This window comes from Excalfactoria chinensis, chromosome 6, assembly GCF_039878825.1.
Source record: "Excalfactoria chinensis isolate bCotChi1 chromosome 6, bCotChi1.hap2, whole genome shotgun sequence".
Taxonomy (NCBI): Eukaryota; Metazoa; Chordata; class Aves; order Galliformes; family Phasianidae; genus Excalfactoria; species Excalfactoria chinensis.
Window position 1 is genome coordinate 25,389,952 of NC_092830.1, and position 22,659 is coordinate 25,412,610.

The 22,659-nt window shown below is 51.1% G+C and overlaps 1 protein-coding gene across 1 annotated transcript; it reads left to right on the top strand.

The window, feature by feature from the left end:
• The first annotated feature begins 150 nt into the window (after positions 1-150).
• Positions 151-19,336, top strand: ARHGAP19 (Rho GTPase activating protein 19). Its single transcript, XM_072339869.1, has 12 exons — positions 151-221; positions 7,307-7,572; positions 10,577-10,657; positions 10,984-11,193; positions 11,730-11,956; positions 12,208-12,294; positions 13,169-13,234; positions 13,950-14,138; positions 14,789-14,887; positions 15,493-15,585; positions 16,075-16,143; positions 16,625-19,336. Exons 1-12 carry the CDS (start codon positions 151-153, stop codon positions 16,679-16,681), a joined length of 1,515 nt encoding a protein of 504 aa, XP_072195970.1. The 3' UTR covers positions 16,682-19,336.
• Positions 19,337-22,659: the final 3,323 nt, after the last annotated feature.

The window sequence follows — 22,659 nt, forward strand, 5'->3', positions numbered from 1 at the left end:
GTTCAGCCGGTCGGAGCCATGCGTGCCCTGACGCCCTTCATCTCCCGAGGTCCGTTCGAACCGACCAATGGTAGCGAGGCGGTAGCGCCTCCAGCCAATAGCGACGGGCGGGCCGGGAGGGGCGGGACCGCGGGGTGGCGCGGTGGGCCAATGGGGAGGCGGGGCGGCAGGTATGAGATGGCGGCGGGAGCGCCGGCAGCCGGTGTGCGGCGGGGCGGCAGGTAGGAGCGGGGCGCCGCCTGGGACGTGGGGCGCGTCGTTGCGTGCAGCTGGGGGTCGGTGGGCGGCCGGGATGGAGCGGAGCCGAGCGGCGGCGGGGAGCCCAGCACAGCCTGTCCCATCCCATCCCGCAGTGCCGCATTGCGGGCCGCCCTCGGCGCGGTTTGCCGCAGCGCTCCGTTTCGGGAGGTGAAGCGGCCGTAATCGCAACGAGCTGCTTCGCGAGCGTTTTTTCCCCAGGCTGCCGGTAGCGGAGCGTGCGATAAGCTGCCGCGGTAACGGCCTGCTGTGCTGGCGGAGCAGAACTTTGCTCGTTTGCTTTCGGCCGGTAACGCTCGAACCACCCGAGCCGGGCAGAGCTGCGCTCCTTCCGGGCGGCGGTGCGGAGCCGCGCTGCGGTTCGGAGGCAGGAGCCGCTGCGTTGGGCCAGCCCTCCCTGCCGGCTCCTCCCCGCAGCCCCCGTCCTGCAAGCCCGGAGCCCACTGGCTGCCTTCCTCCATTCTGCCTGCCCGCCGTGCTGGGGGATCTTGCGGTTATCCCGCGGCTCCGCAGCGCTGCGCGCACAGCGAACGGCTCCGCTGCGTCAAAATAAAACGGAACAGCCATAGGATCACTGAGCGGGTGGGTTGGAATCACACGGTTCCAGCCCTGTGCTATAACAGGCGCTAAGGCCGGGCCACATCCAACCTGGCCTTGAATACCAACAGGGATGGGGCACCCGCAACTTGTCGGACAAGGTGCTTTGGCTGCTGGGAAGCAGCGGCCCCCGTCCTGCCGACCCGGTCCCATCGCTGCGGCACCGGAGCTCCCATCCCACTCTCTGTGCATAGACCCGCACCATCCCTGCGTGTGAGCTGCGTGTTCTCTCCTTCTCTGTCTGCAGTGTGTCCTGATTGTTTTCCCTGTCCTTCCTCGCCCTCCTTTTCAATAGTGTCTTCAGAAAAGCTGGCAAGTTCAGTTCTATCAGTCACGCTGACTGATAGCGCTGCCTCTCCTCTTGGGATTCCTCCTCTTTTCTGTCCCTCCAGCATTCATTTCGGCATCAGCTCGCAGCCCTCTGAAGGCAGGGGATTGCCTTTGTTCTGTGTTTGTACAGCGCGGAGCACAGCGGAGTCCCCAGCTGTGACTGAGGTTCCCAGTGCCACAGGGATAAAAGTGAATAGAGCAGTAATGAGGAGAGGCAGCTGCTGCCATCTAAAAGGTTCCATTTTGGTGCTGGTTTCTGTGAATTTACGATTGGATCTAAGGCAGCTCCTTTACAGCCGCTTTGTATAAAGGTTTACATCAAAATAAATACATTTACCAACTTTGTGTTGCACTGAAAATCATGAAGGTCGCAGTGGCATTATTTATTTAGGTTGTGGTAAGGCAGATGGATGAGTAGATGTGTTCCTGTGTGCTTACAGTGTCAGACAGGATCTGGAGCTATCCCATTATCCCATGCCACAGGATCGGCCTGAACAGCAATGGAGGTGTAGGATGGGGCTCACTGAGCAGCTCTGCAGTGAGTCTGCAGCCCCAAGGTGCCTTTCAGTCTGCCTCCCTTAGCACCAGAAGGCGACTGGGTGCTGTGATGTGCTGCAGGCTGATTGAAACGTGGCTGTGTTGACTTCACAGCTTTCCAGTGGATCTTATGAAAAGCTCCATAAAAGGATCCTCTGGGGTCTAAGCTGAAACGTTTCACGTTGAAATGCAAAGTTCTCGATGTTTCATGTATATCAAGCTGCCTTGCTGCTGCGGTCTGGCTCGGCACCAGTAATGTTTTCCATATTCAGTTTGTTCCTAGCCCGCTTTCCCCCTCTTGCAGCCCTTTATCATCCTGGATAGGTCTGTCTCTGGGTTTACATCACGCTTGTGTGGCTCATGTGGCTGAGGTCTGCTCGAGTCTTTTGCTGAGCCAGGATCTGAATTCATAGATGATAGCAAGAATTTGGATATCCAGTTAATTCAATGCCCAAAAGATGGCCGAGTGCTGCATTAGTTCCAGGTTGTCCAGCACAGGCTGCTATCGCATAATAGCAGCTTTGTTCCTCAGTTCCCTGCTGTTTAAATTGTATATTATTATCTGATTCCCATAGCCAAAAGGCTGAATCACTCCATGTCATCTGTTTAGCTGCGAAGAAAGCAAAGCAACAATTAAAAAAGGCAGTTTTTATTACGGCTCACTAGGATGAAGCCTAGAAACAGTGGTCAAGGCTTGGCACTCACTGTGCTATGCGCTCTGCGCCCATCACAAAAGGACTCTCTTTGCCCTTAAAGACCTCATGAGTATAACCCTCGGCAAAAATCGCTGCGTGTTTTTCTTGACATTTTTAAGAGGCAAATCAGTCACCCTATAGGGAGTTACTGTGCTAAATCTGAGGGCTGAATGTGATCTTTGTGACGCTGTCTTACAAGAATGTCGGTTCCAAGTACAGTCCTCAAAACAACCTTAAAAGTGAAGTCACTTCTCGTGTCTCTGCAGCCCATTCCCACCAGAGTTCTTTTAATTTTATTTATCTATTTTTAATCTAGGAAATAATTTGTCTCCTAGTCCTTTTGTACTTGAAATGATTTCACATCATTCCGCTCCGGTCCTTTCATCTCTTAGCGAAACGTGGGATGGCTCCTATCTGGCCCTGGAATACTGCCTTCAGACACCCTCATTAATTGATTCCTTGCTCTGGCACAGCACAGGGACGATGCTCCTTCTCTCTCCCCAAGGAAACGCGAGCCCGGGTGCATCCATCCCATCTCCCTTTGTGCTTAGCCAGGCACAGAATCCCTGTGTTTTGTGTTCCCCAGCAGCGTCTGCTTATCGCTCTGTGCTCAGTGCTCGCTGCTTGCCTGGCTGTTCCTCAGTCGAAAGATTTTGTTATTATATGGGGAGATTTTCTTCCATTATCTGCCTTATTTTCAAAAGCTCTTTAATCCTTTTTCTCCTGCCTGGTAAGACTCGCCTGCTGCAGTGTGACTGAGGCATTAGCTTTGCTGCAACAACATCCCAAGTGCACAAAGTGCTGCTGGGCTGCATTCTGCCTGCTGAATGAGGTGCATCGGGCTGCCCTGAGATCTGCAGCTTCCAGCTCTTCCACTTTCCCAGCTAGGAAAATGCAGCTCATTTCTTGCCCCAGAGGTGCCTCATCGTTCTTTCTCCTTATGCTCTATTTAATGCTGCTGGAATCTGCTTCTACCTTCTCATGTATGGACTTGCAGCTATTACAGATACTTGAATTGTTCTGAAGCAGGCCGGTCTCACCCATCTGAACACGACTTGCTTCCGCGTGCGCTGATTTCCTGCTGGTGCCCCAGGTGCAGTCACCAGGTTGTGCTGGTTAAAATCTCACTTTTGTCCTCGTTTCCAAGGCATTTCCCCCGTTTGGATCTAGTTACCTTAGGGATTAATTGATCCATCATGATTTTGACCTCCTGCACCATCCACTCCCCATGAAATGATGGGGCTGTCATGCCTGAAGCAAGAACGCTGTGTGTGACAGACAGCTTTCTTTGTGGCTTGGCTGGGATCACAGGCTTTGCTCCTGAAAGATACCAGAATGGCACGAAGCTCAGCACAATATAGGGCCGATTTTTTTTTAATCTGCTGTCTTAATCACAACCCTATTAGTACAAGGTTTTATTATTCATTGGGATTTGACTTTATTCATGGGATCAGAGAGGAAGCCATTTGGTCCTTTATTGTATTGCCTTTCGACGTGTCATAAAGCAAGCTGAGATCGCAGCGTATAAAAATATGACTCGAATTGCAAGTAAGGAAAAAACCCAGCAATAAACTAACTAAATGTTTGTCTCTCCTTTGCTGCTGCTACATAAAGTGGGTGTAGGCAGAGTAATCCATCTTCCTTTTTTAACGGGAAAGCGGCAGATGGGGCACATGGCTTTTTCTGAAGGTTATAGCGTGTGCAGCAGTGGGGATTGGCAGGGCTATTGTGTGCGGAGCCAGTGGGGGCTTTCTCTTTGCTCAGAAATAGGGGTTAGCCTCCCATTTCCATTTTGATTAGCAATAACGATACAAAGGCAAATTTCCAGCACCGGGAAGAGCTGCTAATAAAGTGACCTCTCAGAGCTGAGCGGCTCGTTGAAGGGCCGTGCTGCTATCGGAGAGCACAGGGCTGCTCCCAGCTGCTGGCAGATGATCCGGAGGGACACGGAATGGGGAGCCCGGAGCAGAGGCACAGCAGCTGCAGACGAGCAGTGCCCTTCCAGCTCATGGAGTCGAGCACTGCTCCTGGGCTGCGTGGTGCGGGGACTTGGTTGCTGTCCCACCGGTGCTGTGACATCGGTTGTGCTTGGATGCTGTTGGGAATGCGTTTGCGTGGCTTTCCTCATGGCAAAGACAGGGTAGATTTGGGGCTGTTTTGTGGGCTCCTCTTAGATACAGGTGGAGAGCACTTAATACCACGCTGCTCCTAATTCAAAACCCCCGGTTTCTATGTAGGAGTTATTTGCCGTTAAACTCCAGCTACGCAGCCTTTGGCAAGAGACATGAATCAATTTGTCCAGCTTTTCTTTTCTGTTTTGTCTCTGTGTGAAGGCTGATGCCCAGTGTGTGCCAAGGGGGCCTTTCAGCCCCAATAATGCGCCCTTGTGTCTCGTAGCATGCGTGGGATTTGCATAGGCTGTGCTGGGACAGGCAGGTTTCTTTTGTTGCTGGAAACAAGGAGCAAGTTCTTTCCCCTGTCTCTGCTTCCTAATGCCTCTCCAAAAGCTCTCAGCACTCATGTAAGAAATTTATTTTTTTTCTCTTTATTTTTGCATTAAATGTCGTTGAACTTGATGCAGCTCTAACACCGTCTGTGCGGCAGACTCACGTCAGTCAGTTCTAGCTGACAAAATTGTTTAATTTCCTCTCTCTGAATCTAGATATCCGATTGTCAGAGGGAGCAGATAATCTGTGATGCTTGATGTAACTGCTGCAAAGTATTTGCATATCTTCTCTGTGGGGAAACAAAACTGCTAGTGAGTGAATAACAGCGCACGGATCATTGCGGGCAGGGTCACTGGGCCCATACACTCACTATTAACCCTTCTCAGGATCTGTATTGCCACAGAATGAGTTGTCATGGGTTTCAGGCAAAGGGCTTGCTCCGCATTATGGGCAGAGCTGGCACTTGCTCGCGCGTTGCAGCCCTGCGTGATGAAATGCGAATGTGATCAGGTCGATGGGTAGTTGCTTTTTGGCAGCAGATATCGAGTCGTTGCATCTCAGTCTTGATTTATGGCAGATAACGAACTACCGAAAAACATACTGGGAGGTACTTGGGGAAATATGGCCCCCATTAGGAGCCAGCAGCATGATCTCCGGGCCACTGAGCAACGCAGCTGGGAACCTTTAAGAGCTGTCTGAAATGTTTGCTGTCCTGGCAGATTGCCCTATGTCTGCCTCGCAGACCTTCTTCCTTGCATCCTCTTGAAGGAGCCTGACATCCACAGGGAGCAGTGGCAAGGGCACGGGGCTTTGTGGGGGTTCTCACGGTGCAAATGTTGCTGAATGCTTGGTTCCCTGCGACTGCAGTGAGCATCCTGCTCCCTGTGCAGCCTGTCCCAGCCTTCCTCCTGCTCTGATCTGTCCCTGGAAATCACGCCAAGATGGTCTTCCAGGTCTCAGCCATACAGCAGCTGCTTGGGTAACTGTTAGGGCTGCAGACACCTTCCCTGCTGGAGGCGTGTGCAGAGCAGTGAGCCCAGCTGTGCCATGGGCTCTGTTCTTTGGGGCGGTGTGCTTTGCAGCAGGAACCTCTAGGACTGATGCGATCCGTGCTGTATGCACCTATCATTCCTGTTACCTGTGCTTAGCAGCCCCTGTTGGAAAACGTTCAACGGGAGCTCACAGCTGAGGGGGAATTTTGAAACAGTGGAAAGTGTTGTATGGGAGCCCAAGAATGATTAAAGGACTGGAAAATGTCATGCAGTGAAAGCAGTCAGTGTGTGTGAGCTGGGTGGGCAGGCAGCCTCCGCCCAGAGCCATGGAAGGACTGGCACACCAACTTGCATGGCCAGACTTGTGCTTTACAGCAAAGTTTGACATTGCAGTGGCTTGTGACTGGAGATTAATGACATTAATTCTCTGTTTTAGGTAAAAGAGGGGCCCTGGCCTGTGGGCCTGGCTTCAGAGTGTGTAAGTCTTTGAGATAGAAGTGGGAAGACAGTAATGAAAGACCTAGAGGTAGATGCAAATTGGGATAAGCTTTAGGATGAACATGATTAAGAGTGCTGATTAAACTGCGATCTCTTTGATAACTGTTTCTTTTTAGACGTGGGAAATGTAATTTATCTAACCTGTGCTAGGGCTATGTATGTTATCTATAACCTTCACTAGAGCAGTGTCCCACATGCATCCTTTTCCCATGTGCCTTTCATGCCACGTGAAAAGCTGTCCAACTGGAAAAAGTCAACGTCAATAGAGAACTGGGAGATGAAGGACAGCCTAAAGAAGAGGCAAGACCTGGAGGATCCAAAAAGAGATGTACCAGAAGGAAGGCTACCAAGAGTTCCTTAAGGACTGATCTTGAGCGGCTTGTGCTAATCCTGATAGGTTCTCACTCACTCCAGATTCAGAGCTGGGCAGTTATTGTAGGTGGCAGAGAGCAGCAACCAAAGAGCTGGCAGCTTGATGATAGAACAGTGATGAGGACTGATGAGTACAAGTTGTCCATGAAAATACTTTGATTGGGATTTAAACTTTCAGGCCACTAGGAATGAATTTCTCAGGAGGAAATGAGACAGGACCAAACTTATTTATGACTCAGTGGTAAGTCACTATAAAATACTGGATGTTGTAGCTGCCTGAGCAAGGACAATGTGGATGCAGTGACAGTTTCTTTAGCTGGTTGTTGTCATGTGTTGTATATTTTACCATTGCACTCGAGCATGCAAGTCACAGGCTATACTGTGCAAACAGGCCAGAAATGGTTTTGCTCCAAAGGCAAATGCATCTGTGCTATGCTGAGTGCCCACCACAGGCCAACAGTGCTGTCGGTGTAGACTAGAGGCTCCTGTATCAGCAGATGTCTCCTTTGGGGCACACCAGCTGGCTGTAAAAAAGCAACAAGAAGTTACTTTATTTTTTCTCTCCCCTTTTTTTTCCCAGTGACGCCATCTGCAATCTTGTCATCTGCAATGACTCCTCCCTTCGCAGCCAGCCCATCATCTTCAACCCCGACTTCTTTGTGGAAAAGCTGCGCCATGAAAAACCGGAGGTGTTCACGGAGCTGGTTGTCAGCAACATCACCAGGCTCATCGACCTGCCTGGGGCTGAGCTGGCCCAGCTCATGGGAGAGGAGGACCCGAAGCTGCCTGGAGCAAACAGCACAGCCTCTGGGTTTTTTCGTTCCCTGATGTCTTTGAAACGCAAGGGTGAGCATGGGTTCTTAAAATACATGCCAACTTGGCCTTGTCTTTGCATGCAGCATGCTTGATTTTGTCCACTGTACTTCATGCTCTGCTCTCCTTAGCTTGTTAGATTTCTTCTGTTGTGATGGAGTATTAATAAAGACTGCACACATCAGGTCCTGTGAAGAACAGTAATGCCCAGGTTTCACAGGCCACTGACTTCACTCAGTGCCCACTTTCTCCTCCAGTTTCTATACCAGCTGTCCTGAAGGCCCTGTCATACAGATCTGTGAGCTGCACAGACAGGTAGGTGTCTCACATCCAAACACCAGTACAGCTCTGATCCGTGTCCTGGTCCCAGTGACAGAGCTCTGCTGACTCACTACTCAAGATCAGGTTCAGCCTGGGGAGATCATGTATTCTGAGGCAAGCACTCAGCTGGAGCTTTCTTCTGGAGTTACGAAACAGTGGTCTCTGGCTGCTCCTCAGAAGTCTGAGCTTTGCTTTTGAGCACAGATGTGTTCAGATCCTCTCCTCTTTGCTGGCTCACGGTACCACTCTGTTTTGTTATATCTTGACAGGTGTTCTATGTGCCTTCTCCCACCTCTGCCCACACTGGAGGGAATACTGATTCTCCTTTAGAAGTTCAGTGAAATGCTGCCTCTCATCTAGACAAACTACCTCCATCTGGGCACCTCTCATATCCTTCTGTCTGCCGTGGTTTACTAGCTAGACCAGCTGTCTGCTGGCAGAGAAGCTGTGGGTAGCTGCCTCCAAATGCTGGCAGCCTGGAGCTGAACACTTCTAATTCCTTTGAGCAATTCTGCTCTCGGGAGCATCCCTGAGAAGGCAGATATCAGTACGCCTGACTATGGTTTCTTTCTGTCTTCAACCTTAACATAAAGGCAACGTAAGCTTCCACTTTGTTTTATAAGGACACTGCTCAAGCTGATTTTTCTGGTGCTGACTCCTGCCCTCTGTTTCTGGTTCCAGTGGGAATGCCAGCAGATGTGCTCCCCCTGGGCTGGACAGCACTGCAGGGGAAAATCAAGTACTGCAAATCAAGTACTTGAGATCCTTAATTGAGAATTAGCCTATTGCTGTGATTCACCCTGCTGCTCCATAATGACAGCTCTTCACGCTGCCCCCAGACTGCAGTTACACTGTGCTGGTTCCTGTGCTGCTCCTGCCTCTGCTCCAGGAGAGCAGCAGGACACCTTACATTTAGGCACTCGTTATTTGGCAAACAGGAGCAAGCAAGTAACTGAGTTTAGACATCTTTCTCATTGCGTTTGGAAACTTCCCTGTTCTTGTCAAAACCTTCTAGTGGGGGTTTGTGAATCTTCTCTAGCTCTTTTTTTTTTAGCTGATCTGTACTCTGCTGGAGCACCACTGTTGCCTACTTTCAGACCTGATGCCTCCCTTCCAGCTCCGCTCCTTCTCCCATTCAGTGTTTCCATGGCCATGTGTCTCTCTGCAGCTACAGTTAGCAGATGTTTCCAAGTCTGCTGGCTCTGCTCCCAGGCTGCAATGGCAGTGTCTCCCTGCATTGACAGGCACTGTCTGTGAACTCCTTGGCCAAACTCGGAGGAAAAAGGGAGTTTGTGCTTACAGAGAAAATCAATTTCATGTATTGTCTGTTTCATCTTTGAGCCATCATTTGTTTTACTTCGTGTTACAGACCAGCTAGAACAAACAGGTTTTATTTCTTCAAAGCCAGAGGCCAAGACCCGTACTACTCTGAGCTGATCAAACTGCAAATACTGCAACTTCTGCGGGCATCGGGAAACTCAATCTCATGCTGCTGCTTAGTTTCAGAAGTCATCGCAGCAGAACATCTAAGCCTTTGTAACTCCGCATCCATTCTCCAAACGCTTCTTTCAAGTTTCTTTGAGAATCAAATTCTCATTCCGATATCAGCTTCTGACTTCAAAAGTAAATCGAATCTGTCAGGCTTGTCTCAAGATGATGTATTTTCCTCTCCTTTTCCTGGCCACCACTGATTCTATCTGTTGAATGTCTAATGAGTTTAGTTTTTCTTCAAGGACAAGAATCTTTTGCCAATCACTCTCTCCCTTTGCTCTCAGGCCTTTCAAATCTTACGTGCGGATCAAGAGGTCACATTGTCTTCCTCTCTCCTGCAAGGCTGAAGCGTATGCTTAATCAGAGGGAGGTCAGAAAGTTCTTGATTTAACAGGAGGCTGGAGTTCCTGGTGGCAGACCATTTCTGAAGACCTGGAAGAAAGTGAAACATCCTTCAGGCGGAATAAATTTAGCTGTGCAGGAAGGCTGCTAGAGAAGTGCGCTGTGTTAGCCAGATCTTCCCCACATGCTGTGAGCATCAACACCACAGAACAGTAAGATCTGTAATGGAGCAGACCAAAAGCTAGTAAAATCACAATGTGCCACGAGGGGAAAAAAAGACACGGGACAAAGCTTGTGGGGGGAGATAACTTTTGTGAGACCAACTGATGCATTGCTTTTCTCACTTGGTATCATGCCTTCTCTCCCACTAGCGCGTGTTCCCCTCTCCTGTAACCTGGCAGCTGCACCTCCTCCTGCTCTGCTCCATGTCAATCCGCACTGAGGATTAACTTGGGCATTTCTTCCCAGGTGTGCAGTGTGCTGTTGTAGCAGGCACCTGGGCAGTCCAGGCTGTTGCATTTACCTTTCCCACTCTGCTATTCCCATAGGGTTCAGACTTACAGATGATATGCTCTTTAAAACTGAAGTATCTGTTCTGGTGTTGTTTCTTTTCAGGAGCTAGAGAATGTTTGCCTTAGCTGATAAAAACTGTAATTAAGCTGAGATAAGAAGCAGAATGATGAAGTCCTTGTAAGTGCAGCATGGTGAGGGGAAGTGACTTACGTGGGATAATATCTGTGTGTGTGTGAGGGGTCCCTGTGACCTCCACTCATAGTATTTTGGGGCACTATTCTTGCATTCTGAGATCCTGTTCTGTGGGGCCGTGCCTCTCTCTGACTGTTGTGCTCTGAGCTGCTTGAACACGTTATCTTTTGTTCCGCAGAGAAAGGGGTGGTGTTTGGCTCCCCACTGACAGAAGAAGGCATCGCACAGGTCTCCCAGTTAATTGAATACCTGCACAAAAGTAAGTGTTTCTATCTTTTTCCACCTATTCCAAGGGGTATCTGTGTGGTCTGCAGACAGGGGGGAAAGCAGAGTTCCCCACCAGCAGGATTTGGGGTCAGAACTAGGTGTCTGTTCCCCAGGATTGCCTGTTCCATGAGTTGATCTCTTTCCCCTGTTGCACGTACTGTTTGCTCGTGGGAGTCAACTTGAAGTCATGGCTTTGAATGCAGCTTGCTGAGGTTTGCTGCCAAGCTCTGCCAAGAGTACTGCTTTAGTAAGAAAATGGGAATCAGCCTCTGAATAATTGGTGGCCTTTTTTTTTTTTTCCTCCCTTCCATTGAACAGATCTACGAGCAGAAGGTTTGTTTCGGGTGCCAGGCAACAGCATCAGGCAACAGATCCTAAAGGATGCTCTGAACAGTGGTACAGATATTGACCTGGACTCTGGGGAGTTTCATTCCAACGATGTGGCCACCTTGCTTAAGATGTTCCTGGGTGAATTACCAGAGCCCCTGCTGACACACAAGCACTTCCACGCCCACCTCAAAATTGCAGGTGAGTAAGCAACAAGAGGCAGCGATGAGCAGAGGGAATGGGGCCAACCTCCTGCAAAGCTGGTAATGCTTTAGGGCTGCGCACAGGGCTGTGGGAAATCCTAAAATGCAAACCCTATGTGCATGGTAAGGAGGAGTCTTCCTGCCATTTCCACCTAGTGGTGGAAAGACTGGTGCTGAACAACTTAAGGAATCAGGCCAGGTCTGCCCAGCCCAATTTCTCTCTCCAGCACAAGACAGGAGACTGCATTGGTAACCTAGGTCTATATCTGTTTTAAGCCTGGGTTCTCTTGAGCTAGACGATGGTTCATATGTTCTTAAAGACCATTATTGAACCACTTTACCTTGCCCTCCATCAAAACTCTTAGCAACTGTGTTGTATGGGAGGAGTACTGCAGCTTAATACATCCGGTTAAGGAGGCTTGGGGGAAGGAGATGGAGGGTCAGGAGCTGTGCAGGACTTTGGAGGGGCTGCAAATAGACCTGCTGTCAGGGAGGCAATGTGTGTCCTTCACATTCAGCTCTGTGATTTGACAGACTTGATGCTGTTTGATGAGAAGGGGAATAAGACCAGCACTCCAGACAAAGAGCGCCAAATCGAAGCCCTCCAGCTGCTCTTCTTGATCCTCCCTGCGCCGAACCGCAGCCTGCTCAAACTGCTGCTGGATTTGCTCTACCAGACCGCCAAGAAGCAGGACAAGAACAAGATGTCTGCCCACAATCTCGCCCTCATGTTTGCACCCCACATCCTATGGCCCAGAAACGTGAGTGACCTCAGTACCTGCTGGTGGGACACTGCTAGGTAGAAAGCAGAAGCTCAGTAGGCTTGCAGGGGAAGAACCCACACGGGAACGTTGTGCTGACACAAGCAATTATTTGAGAGGCTGGAGGCTGGGTGGTGATATGGAGCTGTCTGGCTGGACTCAGTCTTTGTGTTCAGCCCAAGCCCACTCTAGGTTTCATTTGCAATTCCTACTTCCCTTCTAACAGTTGTGCTTTTGTGTCCTCTTGCCAGGTGACAGCAAATGACCTGCAAGAGAATATCACAAAGCTAAACAATGGAGTGACCTTCATGATCAAACACTCACAGAAACTCTTCAAGGTAATTGTGCTTTGGGGTCTTGCCCTCCCTGCCCTTTCTGAGGGAGTCTGAACGCCCCTTACCCACACAGATCCCAGGTGGCAGGGATATATTGTGGGTGCTCTCTTCTGGAGTGAGAGCACGATGCAAAAAGCTGTTCCCTTATTGAGAGGAAGTCTTTGCTGGGCATGCAGCCCAGGAGAAGGAAGATACCCTGGAGGTGGCCTTTGTGCCTTGGCAGGTCGGAAGCACGGTGCAGTGTAATACCACCCTCTGCTGGACACCCAGCACCTGATTCCTGGCTGGGAAACCTGTTTCCTTGGGGCAGTTGGTGACTGGGCTTCACCCGAGGGCTTGAAAATGGAGGGACTTGGCCTAGGTGTGCACCACCAGGAGCTGCACCCTTAATACATCTTCTCTACAAGTGGCAGCTGGCTGTTGCTGTTATAGGCAAAGTCTGCAGAACTGGACATCTCTCTGTTGCTCAGAGTAGGATGCTGTGGTAGGACAGGAGCATCTACAGGTTTCTCCAAGGAAGTGTTTCTGCATCAGGCTGTCTCTTGACTTCCCAGGACTTTATAGGTCACTCTAGGCACCTGCCCTCTGCAACCCCTTTCTGCTTCTTTGTCAGATCCCTGTATGGCCAGCTCAGACATAACTTCTGTGGAACCTAGCTCTTATTGTGTTTTCTCCTAGTGTTGGTTTCACGCGTCAAATTGAAACTCTGAGCAGGGATTCCACTGAGGACGTGAAGTCCCATTGTATTTCGTTGTCCTAAACAGCAGTCTTAATGGAAAAGGCTTGTTTGCGTGCTTGAAGAGCGGCTCTTGGTGCAGCCGCCCTTGCCCCAGGGTCAAGCGTATTATTCAAATGTTTTCTCTGTCCATCATCACAGGCCCCAGTTTATATCAGGGAGTGTGCCAGGCTGCACTACCTGGGATCCAGAGCCCACACATCGAAGGTAAGGCCAGCAATTGTGGTGCCTGCCCTCCAAGGGCAGAGGCCGTGGTACTATGAAGGGACCTTTGTGAATGAAAAGAGCTGAAAACAAACGAAACCATGAAAGAGGATCTGTTCGAAAGCAGGACTGAGGGAACCATATGGTGTGGTAGTGCAGGCAACTGCATTAGGGAAATTGGGCAGAGTTTAAGCATCTGTTAATCAAAAGCACAGGGAAAACTACCAGCTCCTCTTTAGCAGCAAACCTGTTCCCTGTGCCTGGTACATGCAGCACCTGCTCCTTTGTGGAGTCCTGCCTTCCAAACACACTTCTGCTGCCATGACCAGGCTGCATGGTAGCTGGGACAAAGGCTACTACTTTCTGCCACTGGGGAAAGATTTGTTTGCTTCTCTCCAGCAAATACTTCTCTGCCTTGTAGCTGCAGAAGAAGGCAGATGCACTGGAGGGAGCCTCACTGACCCTTCGCAAACCTGGAAGGGCTTTTGCAGCTGGCATCCAGGAAGGGAGGGAAGAAGCAGTGGGGTCACCTTTGAATTGCTGTTACCTCTTCCTGGCACGGGGCCTGTTGGTGCAGTGCTGCTGCAGAGGGGTAGGGAAAACACAGCCTTGTGCATTCACTGGGGTGAGGCAGCTCACGAGACTTCCCAGCCTGACTCAGATGGGTGGCTCGCTTGGATTAAAGCATGGGAAACGACTACTGTCTCCGCTTTCCCAGGATGACCTGGATTTGCTAACAGCTCCTGGTTCCAAGGAACTGCAACCCCCCAAGTCTCAGAAGCGAAGCCGTCTGGACTCCTGCCATCAGGAGGAGACCCAGCAGCGCACAGAGGAGGCACTGAGGGAGCTCTTTCGCCATGTACACAATATGCCTGACTCTGCAAAGAAGAAGAAGCTCATCCGGCAGGTAGTGTGGGAAGGAAGGATCTCTTTGGGGTGTGTAAAGACAGGGCCCACCTGAGAGAGCAGAGGCTGGCTGAGGAGCATAGGCTCCCGGCTTTGTAAGAGGCAGAGCTGGATGGAGGCAGGGGAGGAGGTGGCCTGTCAGTGAAGCTTGCAGCACCAAGCTGTGCTTTGAGCTGTGTTCTGAGCCAGGGATTTGCCAGCCGGCAGTTTCCCAGTCCTCATTATGGCTTTCTTGATCTTTCTGCCTTAGGAAGGGAAAAGTTCCTTCCTCTTTTGCTGTTGGGTCTGGGGCAAACTGGTATCTTTTAGTCTGGTATTCCAGCCAACCTGCTGCACCAGAGAGTTTGTGTAACATGGGCAGCACTTGTCCTGGCTGTAAGCCTCCAGATCATTCCCTGACCCCTTTCTGCTTTAACCTCTAACTTTGTATCTGACATAAACCCCGAGCTCCCTGTAATCCTGTGCGGGGGATGCAGCTGCCTTCTGCTTCCCTCTCCCCTGCAGCTATGAGCTGCTTCTACATTTGCGGGTGTGGAAAAGCCAACCAGAGGCTTAGCCAGAGGGCAGCAGTAGAGTAGCACACAGCAGCAAGGGGCTGGTGTAACTGTAAACTAAACGGTGCTAACCTTCTGCCTTTGTGTTTCCTCCTAGTTCAATAAGCATCCTTCAGCTCTCACTCCCAGCTCTGATGCGGCCACACCCCCAGCAACTCGACGCACTCGCTCACGCTCCTTCAGTGGCCTCATTAAGGTAAGGACAGCCTCTGACCTCTGCTCTCTGCTGTGAGCTTCTGATGTTGCTCTCTGCTTTTGCCTTGCCCTGTCTTAAATAAGACCCTCAAAGGTATGGACTGTTCAAAGTACTGGCTGCTAAACAACACAGATCTGCTGGGGACAGAAAGGTAGCACAGTGAAAATAAGCCTTGCCAGTACAACGCATAATTGTCTATGAAGTGCTCTGCTGACAGTGCTTGGCTGTAGGGTCCATGCATCTTTCTGAAGGCCTATTTGCTTCCTGAGATGAGATGAGGACTGACATGGAGCTGATCATGTAGTCTGTCAGCACAGGTGTGAGCACACTGTAGGCTGCCCTGCAGCAGTATGTACCTGCTTCTGACAAACTGGGCTCCTGGCCAGACCTTGTCTCAGCTCCCAGAATCTCCCCCCAGAATCAGGCAGGCTTAGCCTGGTGGCATGGTATTTCGGATCATTCTGCTTTGCAGTCATTGCTCCAGCCTGGCTTCCTCTTTTCTTTCCCAGCATCCAACTGCTTATCAGCTGTGCATCTTGCTCCTTCCGTTTCCTTTCCTCTCTGTGCTCTAAGCAATAGCAAACAGGCCTCTCTTCTTGCGGCAGAGGAAGGTTTTGGGAACCCCGGTTATACAGGAGAGGAAGAGCAGAGATACCACACCGGAGCCCAAACGGGTCAGCAAAGAGAATGTCCATCTGGTAAGGCTGCTCCCAGCATTGCTGACATTGCTGAACATGTGGGAAGGGAGTTTGATTGGAACTTGGGCACCCATTTGAGTGGTCCCTGGGGCTGCTCACTGTTCCCTACTCAAGACAAGGTTTCAAAGTTTCTTCTACATGATCTGATAAGGCCTTAGGAAGCTGCTCCAGGGAGAAAGAACAGTGCAGAGGTAATGAAGGCGCCATCAAGGCACAGGTGGCAGCACCGGGCCTCCACTCCAGGGTTTTTCTTCTGGCATTATCTGTGTTCCTGCTCTGTAGCACTGACTTGTGCCCTATACCCTCCCACATCCTCATCCACAAGTTATATACAAACAGCTGCCTCTGGATAGGTCTGTCCCCTGGGCCAGACATGCCACTAGTGGGTTTGGATTGTAGCTCCTCTCTGGTGGTACAGGTAGCTCCTGGAGAAGGCTGCAGATACCACTTCATTCCCTGCCTCTGCTACTATTCCTCTCTCTTGTTCAGTTACAGAAATGTGGATCTCCAGCTCACATGTCCCAAGGGAAACTGAAATCATTGGAGGGCCAAAAAGAGGTGAGAGACACAAATGTACATGTCCTTCCTGTTAGAACCTGGCCCGCTGAGCTGTCATCTGAAGGACAGAGAGACCTACAGAGGTGATGTCGCACTCATGAGGCTTTGCCTGTGGCTGTGGCTGCTATAGTCCTCTGTCTGCAGCAGTCTGCTCCATGCCAAGCAGATGGTATGCTGGGCACCAGACCTTGATGACTTCCATCCAAGCAGGGATGTACAGCTTCTCTGTCTGCGAGCTGGCAGGCTGGTTGTCATGGGAGGTGGGAGGGCAGCTAGCAGCACGAACTGGTGCTAACGGCCTGTCAGGATGGCAGTGTCTGCACACTGCCTCTCGTCTTCTGCTCTGCTTTAAGTAAATAGTTGGAAAAGGCAAACATGCGGGCAGACTCCAGTAGGAGTCCTTGCAGGGGGAGAGGATAACGATCTCCCTTTACTTGCATGATGTTCTCAAGCACTCAATTGCTCTAATTCTCTGCTGCAGGAATCCTGTAGACGCATGCGAACTCACCTGCTTTCCAAGGATTCATCGTCCCTCTGAGTCGCTTTGCACCAGCGTTGGGTGGGGAATGCCCAGCCTCGCAAGCTGTGAATAATGTGCTGCACTGAGCAGGCAGCGCTGCTGGCTCATGGTAGCCCTTACCCTTGTGCCAGCACTCTTGAAACTGGACCTCTGCAAAGACTGCGGGGACTTGTTTCTTTCTGTATATAAATTATATTGTTTCATTCATTATGGGGCAAACCACTATCTAACCAAAAGCTGTTGTGCAGCATGTCTGACTCTGGGAAGAGCTGGAGAGCTTGCTTACATAGAGACCCCCCTGTACTGCAGGGCTCTGTTTGCACTCCCAGCATTCTGTGATGTTGTTAAACTGTGTGTTTTTTGTGTTTGTTTTTTTTTTTTAACTCTTTCTGCTCTGAGTTTTTAACATAAGCTTGTTTTGCTTCCTTCCCTCTGTTAGCAGTGAGAACAACGGACTCCAACCTTTAGCTGCATCCCAACAGTTAACCTTACCTCCTGACCTCCTTTGGAGCCAGACCCTCTGTGCTTCCTGAGACCTCTTGGTCCTTCTTGCCTTGCTGTCCCTGAAGGGCTGCAGTGCGCAATGTGGTACAGAGCACAGGAGAGGGCCTGGGTGCCACCGCTTCACATGGAGCATGGGGAAAGCCACTTCTGAACCACTCTGTTTTAGGTTGAGCTGGAGACAGTCCTTGCACACTGCCTTCATGTTTCTGCATTCCTGTACTGTTGCTGGCTCTGCATGTTGAGCAAGGAGAGGCTTTGCTTTGTGTTCCTCCAGGAAGGCTAAGTGGCACAGGGCTTATATCTTGGGACAGGAGGCTGGCAAAAGCTGTCCTGGGGCAGGGCAGCCTTTGGATGCTGGCATGTCTCACGCAGGCAGAATCTGGTAGCAGCTTGCACAGTATAGCAGCAGTACAGGAGGTGCAAGAGGGCTCCAGTCATTTGTGATCTGCTGCAAATGGTGTCAAAGGCTTTGGCTCAAGGTATTTGGCTGGCTGGTCAGACAACTGGCTGATTAATCATTAAACTGGGAGAAAGGGCTGGAGCCAGGTTCAGCTTTTTGCCCTGAGCTGCAGAAATGAGATGAAACCATCTAGAGACAGGATAAACCTCCATCACAGCTGGCCATTGTCAGCTGTCTTGTTAAGATGGAGTGCTCCAGTGAGCCAATCTTGCCAAGTACCTGTCGGCAAGCACTCTGGGGTAGGAGACACACGGGGTCACTACTGTGAAATAAAGATTTAATCAGTTGAGGAACCATCTAAACACTTCTCAGCCCTCCTTGGCGAAGCAAATAATCTCTGGAATCCAATTATAATTGTCTTCTAATCTTTAAGAACCAGCAGCCGACAGGAGTTAGAGCTCTGTCCTTGACAGCTTTTGGAGACAACTGGTGGCAGGAGGTGTGAGTATGGGGATGTGAGCAGGGAGCTCAGTCTGACTGGCTCAGAATGGGGTGTTGGAGCCCTGTGGAGCTTAGTGGAGTTATTCATGTTTTTGTACTGCTATTTCTTTTTTTTAAGAGCCACAAAGCTGTGTGCTTCATGCTGCGATGTCCAAAGGGATGTTTGTGGTACTATATTGCGAGTGCCTGTCCCCAGTCTGACCCCAGAGTGGAGGAAATGCAAAGGGGCAGTGGGACAGTAGATGTGAGAGTTGTGAGTTCCTGGTGTTAGAAGCCTCTGTCACAGCAAAGAAAGTGCTGGTTCTTCAGGGACCGGGCAGGTGAGGATGCTGTGAAGAAGGGCAGAGGCTGTTTGCTACGGTAACAGTATGTGCTGTTTGGATGTGTCTGTAATCCACCCCTCCAGAGGCTGAAGCTGTCTTTGTGCTCCTCTCTGAAGGGCGCAGTGTGTTTGGTTGTGTGCACTTCTGCCCAGTCCCTGCAGCCTCCTGCAGTGCAGTGTGCTGCTGGCAGAGCCCTGGGGACATCAGCCTCCCTTTGGAACAGAGCCCCGGGTGGGGTGGCAGTGTGTGGGCAGCTGGCTCTGCTCCTGCTGCCTCTGCTCTTCCTGCGTTGAGGGCGGCCATCCTTCTGTCCATCTCACCCCTCCTCTCTCCCTCTTGCTCCTAGCGTACTCAGACGTATCTGTATCTCTGTTTGGATGTTGGCTTAGCAAGGCATTCTCGTTCCTCTGGCTAAATACACTGCTCCTGTACAGACAAGTGGAAAGTAGCTCTGCTCTCCGGTGTCAGCCCTTATGCTGACAGCTCTAGCTCAGAGACTGGCTTCTGGCACTGCTGAGATTTGTCTAGCCCCAAGAAAATACTTTCTGCATGTCTTGCATGCCTTCCATTGCAAACAACGGGTGCAGTCCCCAGAGAGGTCCTGGGGTTGGTGCTCTGCCTTTAGTCCATGCTGCTCTCCTGCTCATGCTGAGGATGGAGGTGGCCAGCAGAGACTGAGCCCCTCGGACCCTTTGGTTGTCACAGCCCCACGTTCACAGCACTCCACAGTCACGTCTGGATGTGTTCGTTTATCTGCTCTGTGCAATGTCTCACAAGGATGCTTCCTTCCTCCCAGAGTCGCTAACTGTTCCCAGAGTCTCTCATTTCCCAAAGCATTTTAATCTTTGTTCTTATTTATATATGCCACGTATGTACTGTTTCAGACTGCTGCCTTTCCGCGTGTTCATGCGAAAACCCCATATTAAATGCTTTTATTTTTAACGGTTTTGTCGAGTGCCTTAAGCAGTTTCAGTGGGACGGGGAGGGCTTGGCGGTGCAGCCGCCTTCAAAAGGAAGGAGCGTCTGCTCACAGCCCCAGCGCTGCTCTCCTGGGGGCGTGCAGGCACCGCCTGCCCACGGCTCTGTCCTCCCCCGGCACCGCTGCTTGTCCTCCACCCGGGATCCGAGCACAACACGGGGCGCCCAGGCGAGCTGTCCTCCCCTAGAGGTGGAAAGTTGGGCCTCTTCCTTTCCTGTCTTCCCCCTGCTGTCAGCAGGGTGATGGGAAATCAGGTTTACAAAGAGCACTTTATATAAATAATGGATCAAATGAATACATTTTTCTCTTCAGAACCATTCCTTTCTCGGCTGCTGAGGGAGGATGCTTTCTGCTTGCATTTTCACTCCCTTCTTAATAATGGTGTCTCAGATTTTATGCAGATTATTTCCCTGTGAAGTTCTTCCATTTGAAATGCCCTGGGCTTGCCTGCCGTGGTTCAGACACTCATTAACATCCTCGCCGTGCAATTGAAAATCAAGCAGGAGCGGCACGCTGTGTTGGGAAGCAGCGCTGTCTCTGCAGGGTCCGCTCCAAGTGGGAGCTCTCCTCTGGGGCTGCGGTTTGGTGCCGAGGGACCCGCGTCTCCCTGAGCTCGGGGAGGGAGAGCGCACAGACCCCTCTGCACTTGAAAGTGGGCTTGGGGGTCCGGAGAGACGCGTCTGGCTTTGAAAATGACGAACAAAGAGCTGCAAAAACTCACAGTAGCTATTTTGAATACTGCGAATCCAAATATCGCCTCCCCGATAACACTGAGGCGACCGCGATTCAAAGCGACAGCTTCAGTCTGCTTACATTGTTTGGAAAATGAGTTGTTTTTAGCCTTCGGAGCCACAATCCACACGCCGATGCTCGGCTGTATGGCTGGACCCAAGTGCGGGGTGAGGGTACAGCCCTGGGGGGGATCTCAGCCATCAGCATGTTTGGTTTTGGCCTGTCACTCCTCCTGCACGGCAGTGACATTACAAAGCAAACAAGCAGCACTCCTCCATTTCATTAAACAGTTTTTATCTTAAAGTGCACTGCCCAGACTTGCAAATAAGTTCTGCAGTGTCACTGCAGTCTAAATCAATGTTTGCAAGTTGTCTTGATTTCTTTACCCCCCCCTAAACGGTTCTGCCCTGGTTCAGAGATGAAATAGGATATTTTTTCCCTTAAATTACTGTGTATGCCTAGGAGCTGTCATGCTGCCACTGTATCTCACTGCCTAGGGCAATGCTGTAGACAAAAACACACACACTGCTAGCGATAGATGTTGGCACCAGCCAGACCAGTTATTGGGCTTCACATTCTCACTAGCTTAGATGAGCTAATATTTTTTCGTGGTGAAAATAACTTACCGTGTTTAGTTCTGTTTGCCCATCTCTCCTGTGAGGGCTTCACGCTGGAGCTCATAAATTGTGCGAGTGTGTGGACACTGGGATCTGGATGCTGGGCCCCACGCTGACCCCGTGCTCACGTTGGGAGCTGCTGGTGGGATCTCTGCTGGACCAGCTTCTGGGCGCAGTCCTGCACAGCTCAGGATCACTTGGTCTATTAAACAGTAAATTGTGCCTCCAATGCATCTTCCTTGAGGAGGTAATGAATAGCTCCAGGCAGAGAGACTGGGGAAGGTCCTCTGTGTGCAGATGTGGAACAATGGCTGCATTTGGGACTCACAGTCCCTGGTCCCACACTGCACTACCAACGGTGCTTCAATGTGTGAGGTGCCTGTTAAGCACCTCAGCACATGTGGTTCGTTCAAACCAGCCTGTGCTGTACTGCAGCACTCCCAGGCAGCCAGCAAGTCCAGCCCTGCTGGGAACAGCAGTTCTCATGTGTGCTGGGCTGCTTGATGTGAATGCTATCCACGCAAAGCAGAGCTCCAGCATCTCTCACATCACCTCAAGGGATCCAAGGGCAAGGTGTGAGTGCTGGTCCTTTTGCTCTGTTACAGTGGCAAAGTCCCCAGGCAGTCAATGGGGACATGCTTGCAGAATGCTGCTGGCGCAGCATGTGGGGTGATGCTGGCTGTGTTCACAGAGCTCAGCTGGCAGTGTCTCAAGGGCTGTGCTGGCAGTGCTTGTAGGGTGATGCTGGCCACGCACACAGGGCAATGCTGGCAGTGTTCACAGACTAATGCTGCCGGTGTTTGCCAATAAGGTCAGGCTTGTCCCCGGAGAGTCACCAGCAAGAGCAACCCCAGCCCTGCCTGACACTGCTTTACTGACTTACGGTGATCCCAGCAGCCCATGCCACTCCATAACAGACCCATCAAGGGCACTGCCACTCTATGTGAGCCCAACAGGTACCACAGCAGGGAGGACACACCAGCCCCCTCTCAGCAGTGCTTTCTACTCCAAGGCCAAGCTTGGCCTCTCCACATGAGCTGAGCCCCTACAGGTGTCCCTGGGAGGTCTTAGCACATCTTCAGCCCCCAGCCCTGCTGCTTTCTAGAAGTACTGCCAAGGGAAGGGTGGGATCCTGCTATCCTGCAGTCCTTGCCTGGGAAGCGAAGGGACTGGGCAGCTCAGTAGCACGCTGCAACCTGTCCTGCAGAGATGGAAATGATGCCCAGATGCTGCCCTGGGGGAATTTGGCTTAAAGCTGGCAGCAAACTTCACTTGAAGCTTTGTAGCTGCTTCGCATCTCTTTGCACGACAGGTCTGGCGCGTCCCCTGGAATCCTTCCCCAGATCTTCCCATGGAAGCTCCTTTCCTGCAAAAAAAAAAGGCTTCTGCTTCACTTTAACCAAACCCAGAGCCCATCAGACGATCCAGATGGTCTCTCTCTCTACCAAGCAGTTTGGCCCAGATCCCAGCGGCAGACGGCAGGACCAGGCCTCCCCTGATAAAGGAAAGTTAGAGGTTTCTTTTCCTCCCAGCTCCTCATCCATATTCAGTGGCACACTGGGCCTCACCCATGCAGATGTTGCTCTCCAAAGCAAACACCACCCCGTGTGGCACTTTTGGAGGATCTCATCCCATATCCTCAGCCATCCCATTTCGGTTGTGGCTTTGGGGAACACATTGCTGCTGGGAAACAACCTTCACCCCAGAAATTCAGCTGAACTCTTCAGCACTGTGACTTGGTTCCCTCTGGGTGCTCTGTGGTGTCATTGCCACCAGAGTCCCCAAAGGAGCCCTGCTGATGCCGTGCCAACACAGGGTCAGCTCCCAGCCCCTGGGAAGCTGCTCATCTTCTTCGCTGTCAGGACTGCTGTGTAGCAACAGGGAACAAACCCCTTTCATGCATCTCAGCCACAGCTTCCTCCTGGGACTGGGGCCAGAGG

Excerpts from the sequence above, each read along its gene's own strand:
- ARHGAP19 (XM_072339869.1), top strand. The coding sequence starts at position 151 with ATGGGGAGGCGGGGCGGCAGGTATGAGATGGCGGCGGGAGCGCCGGCA. Across the intron at positions 7,573-10,576 it reads GATGTCTTTGAAACGCAAGG|AGAAAGGGGTGGTGTTTGGC; the intron begins GTGAGCATGGGT and ends TTTGTTCCGCAG. Across the intron at positions 13,235-13,949 it reads CCAGAGCCCACACATCGAAG|GATGACCTGGATTTGCTAAC; the intron begins GTAAGGCCAGCA and ends CCGCTTTCCCAG.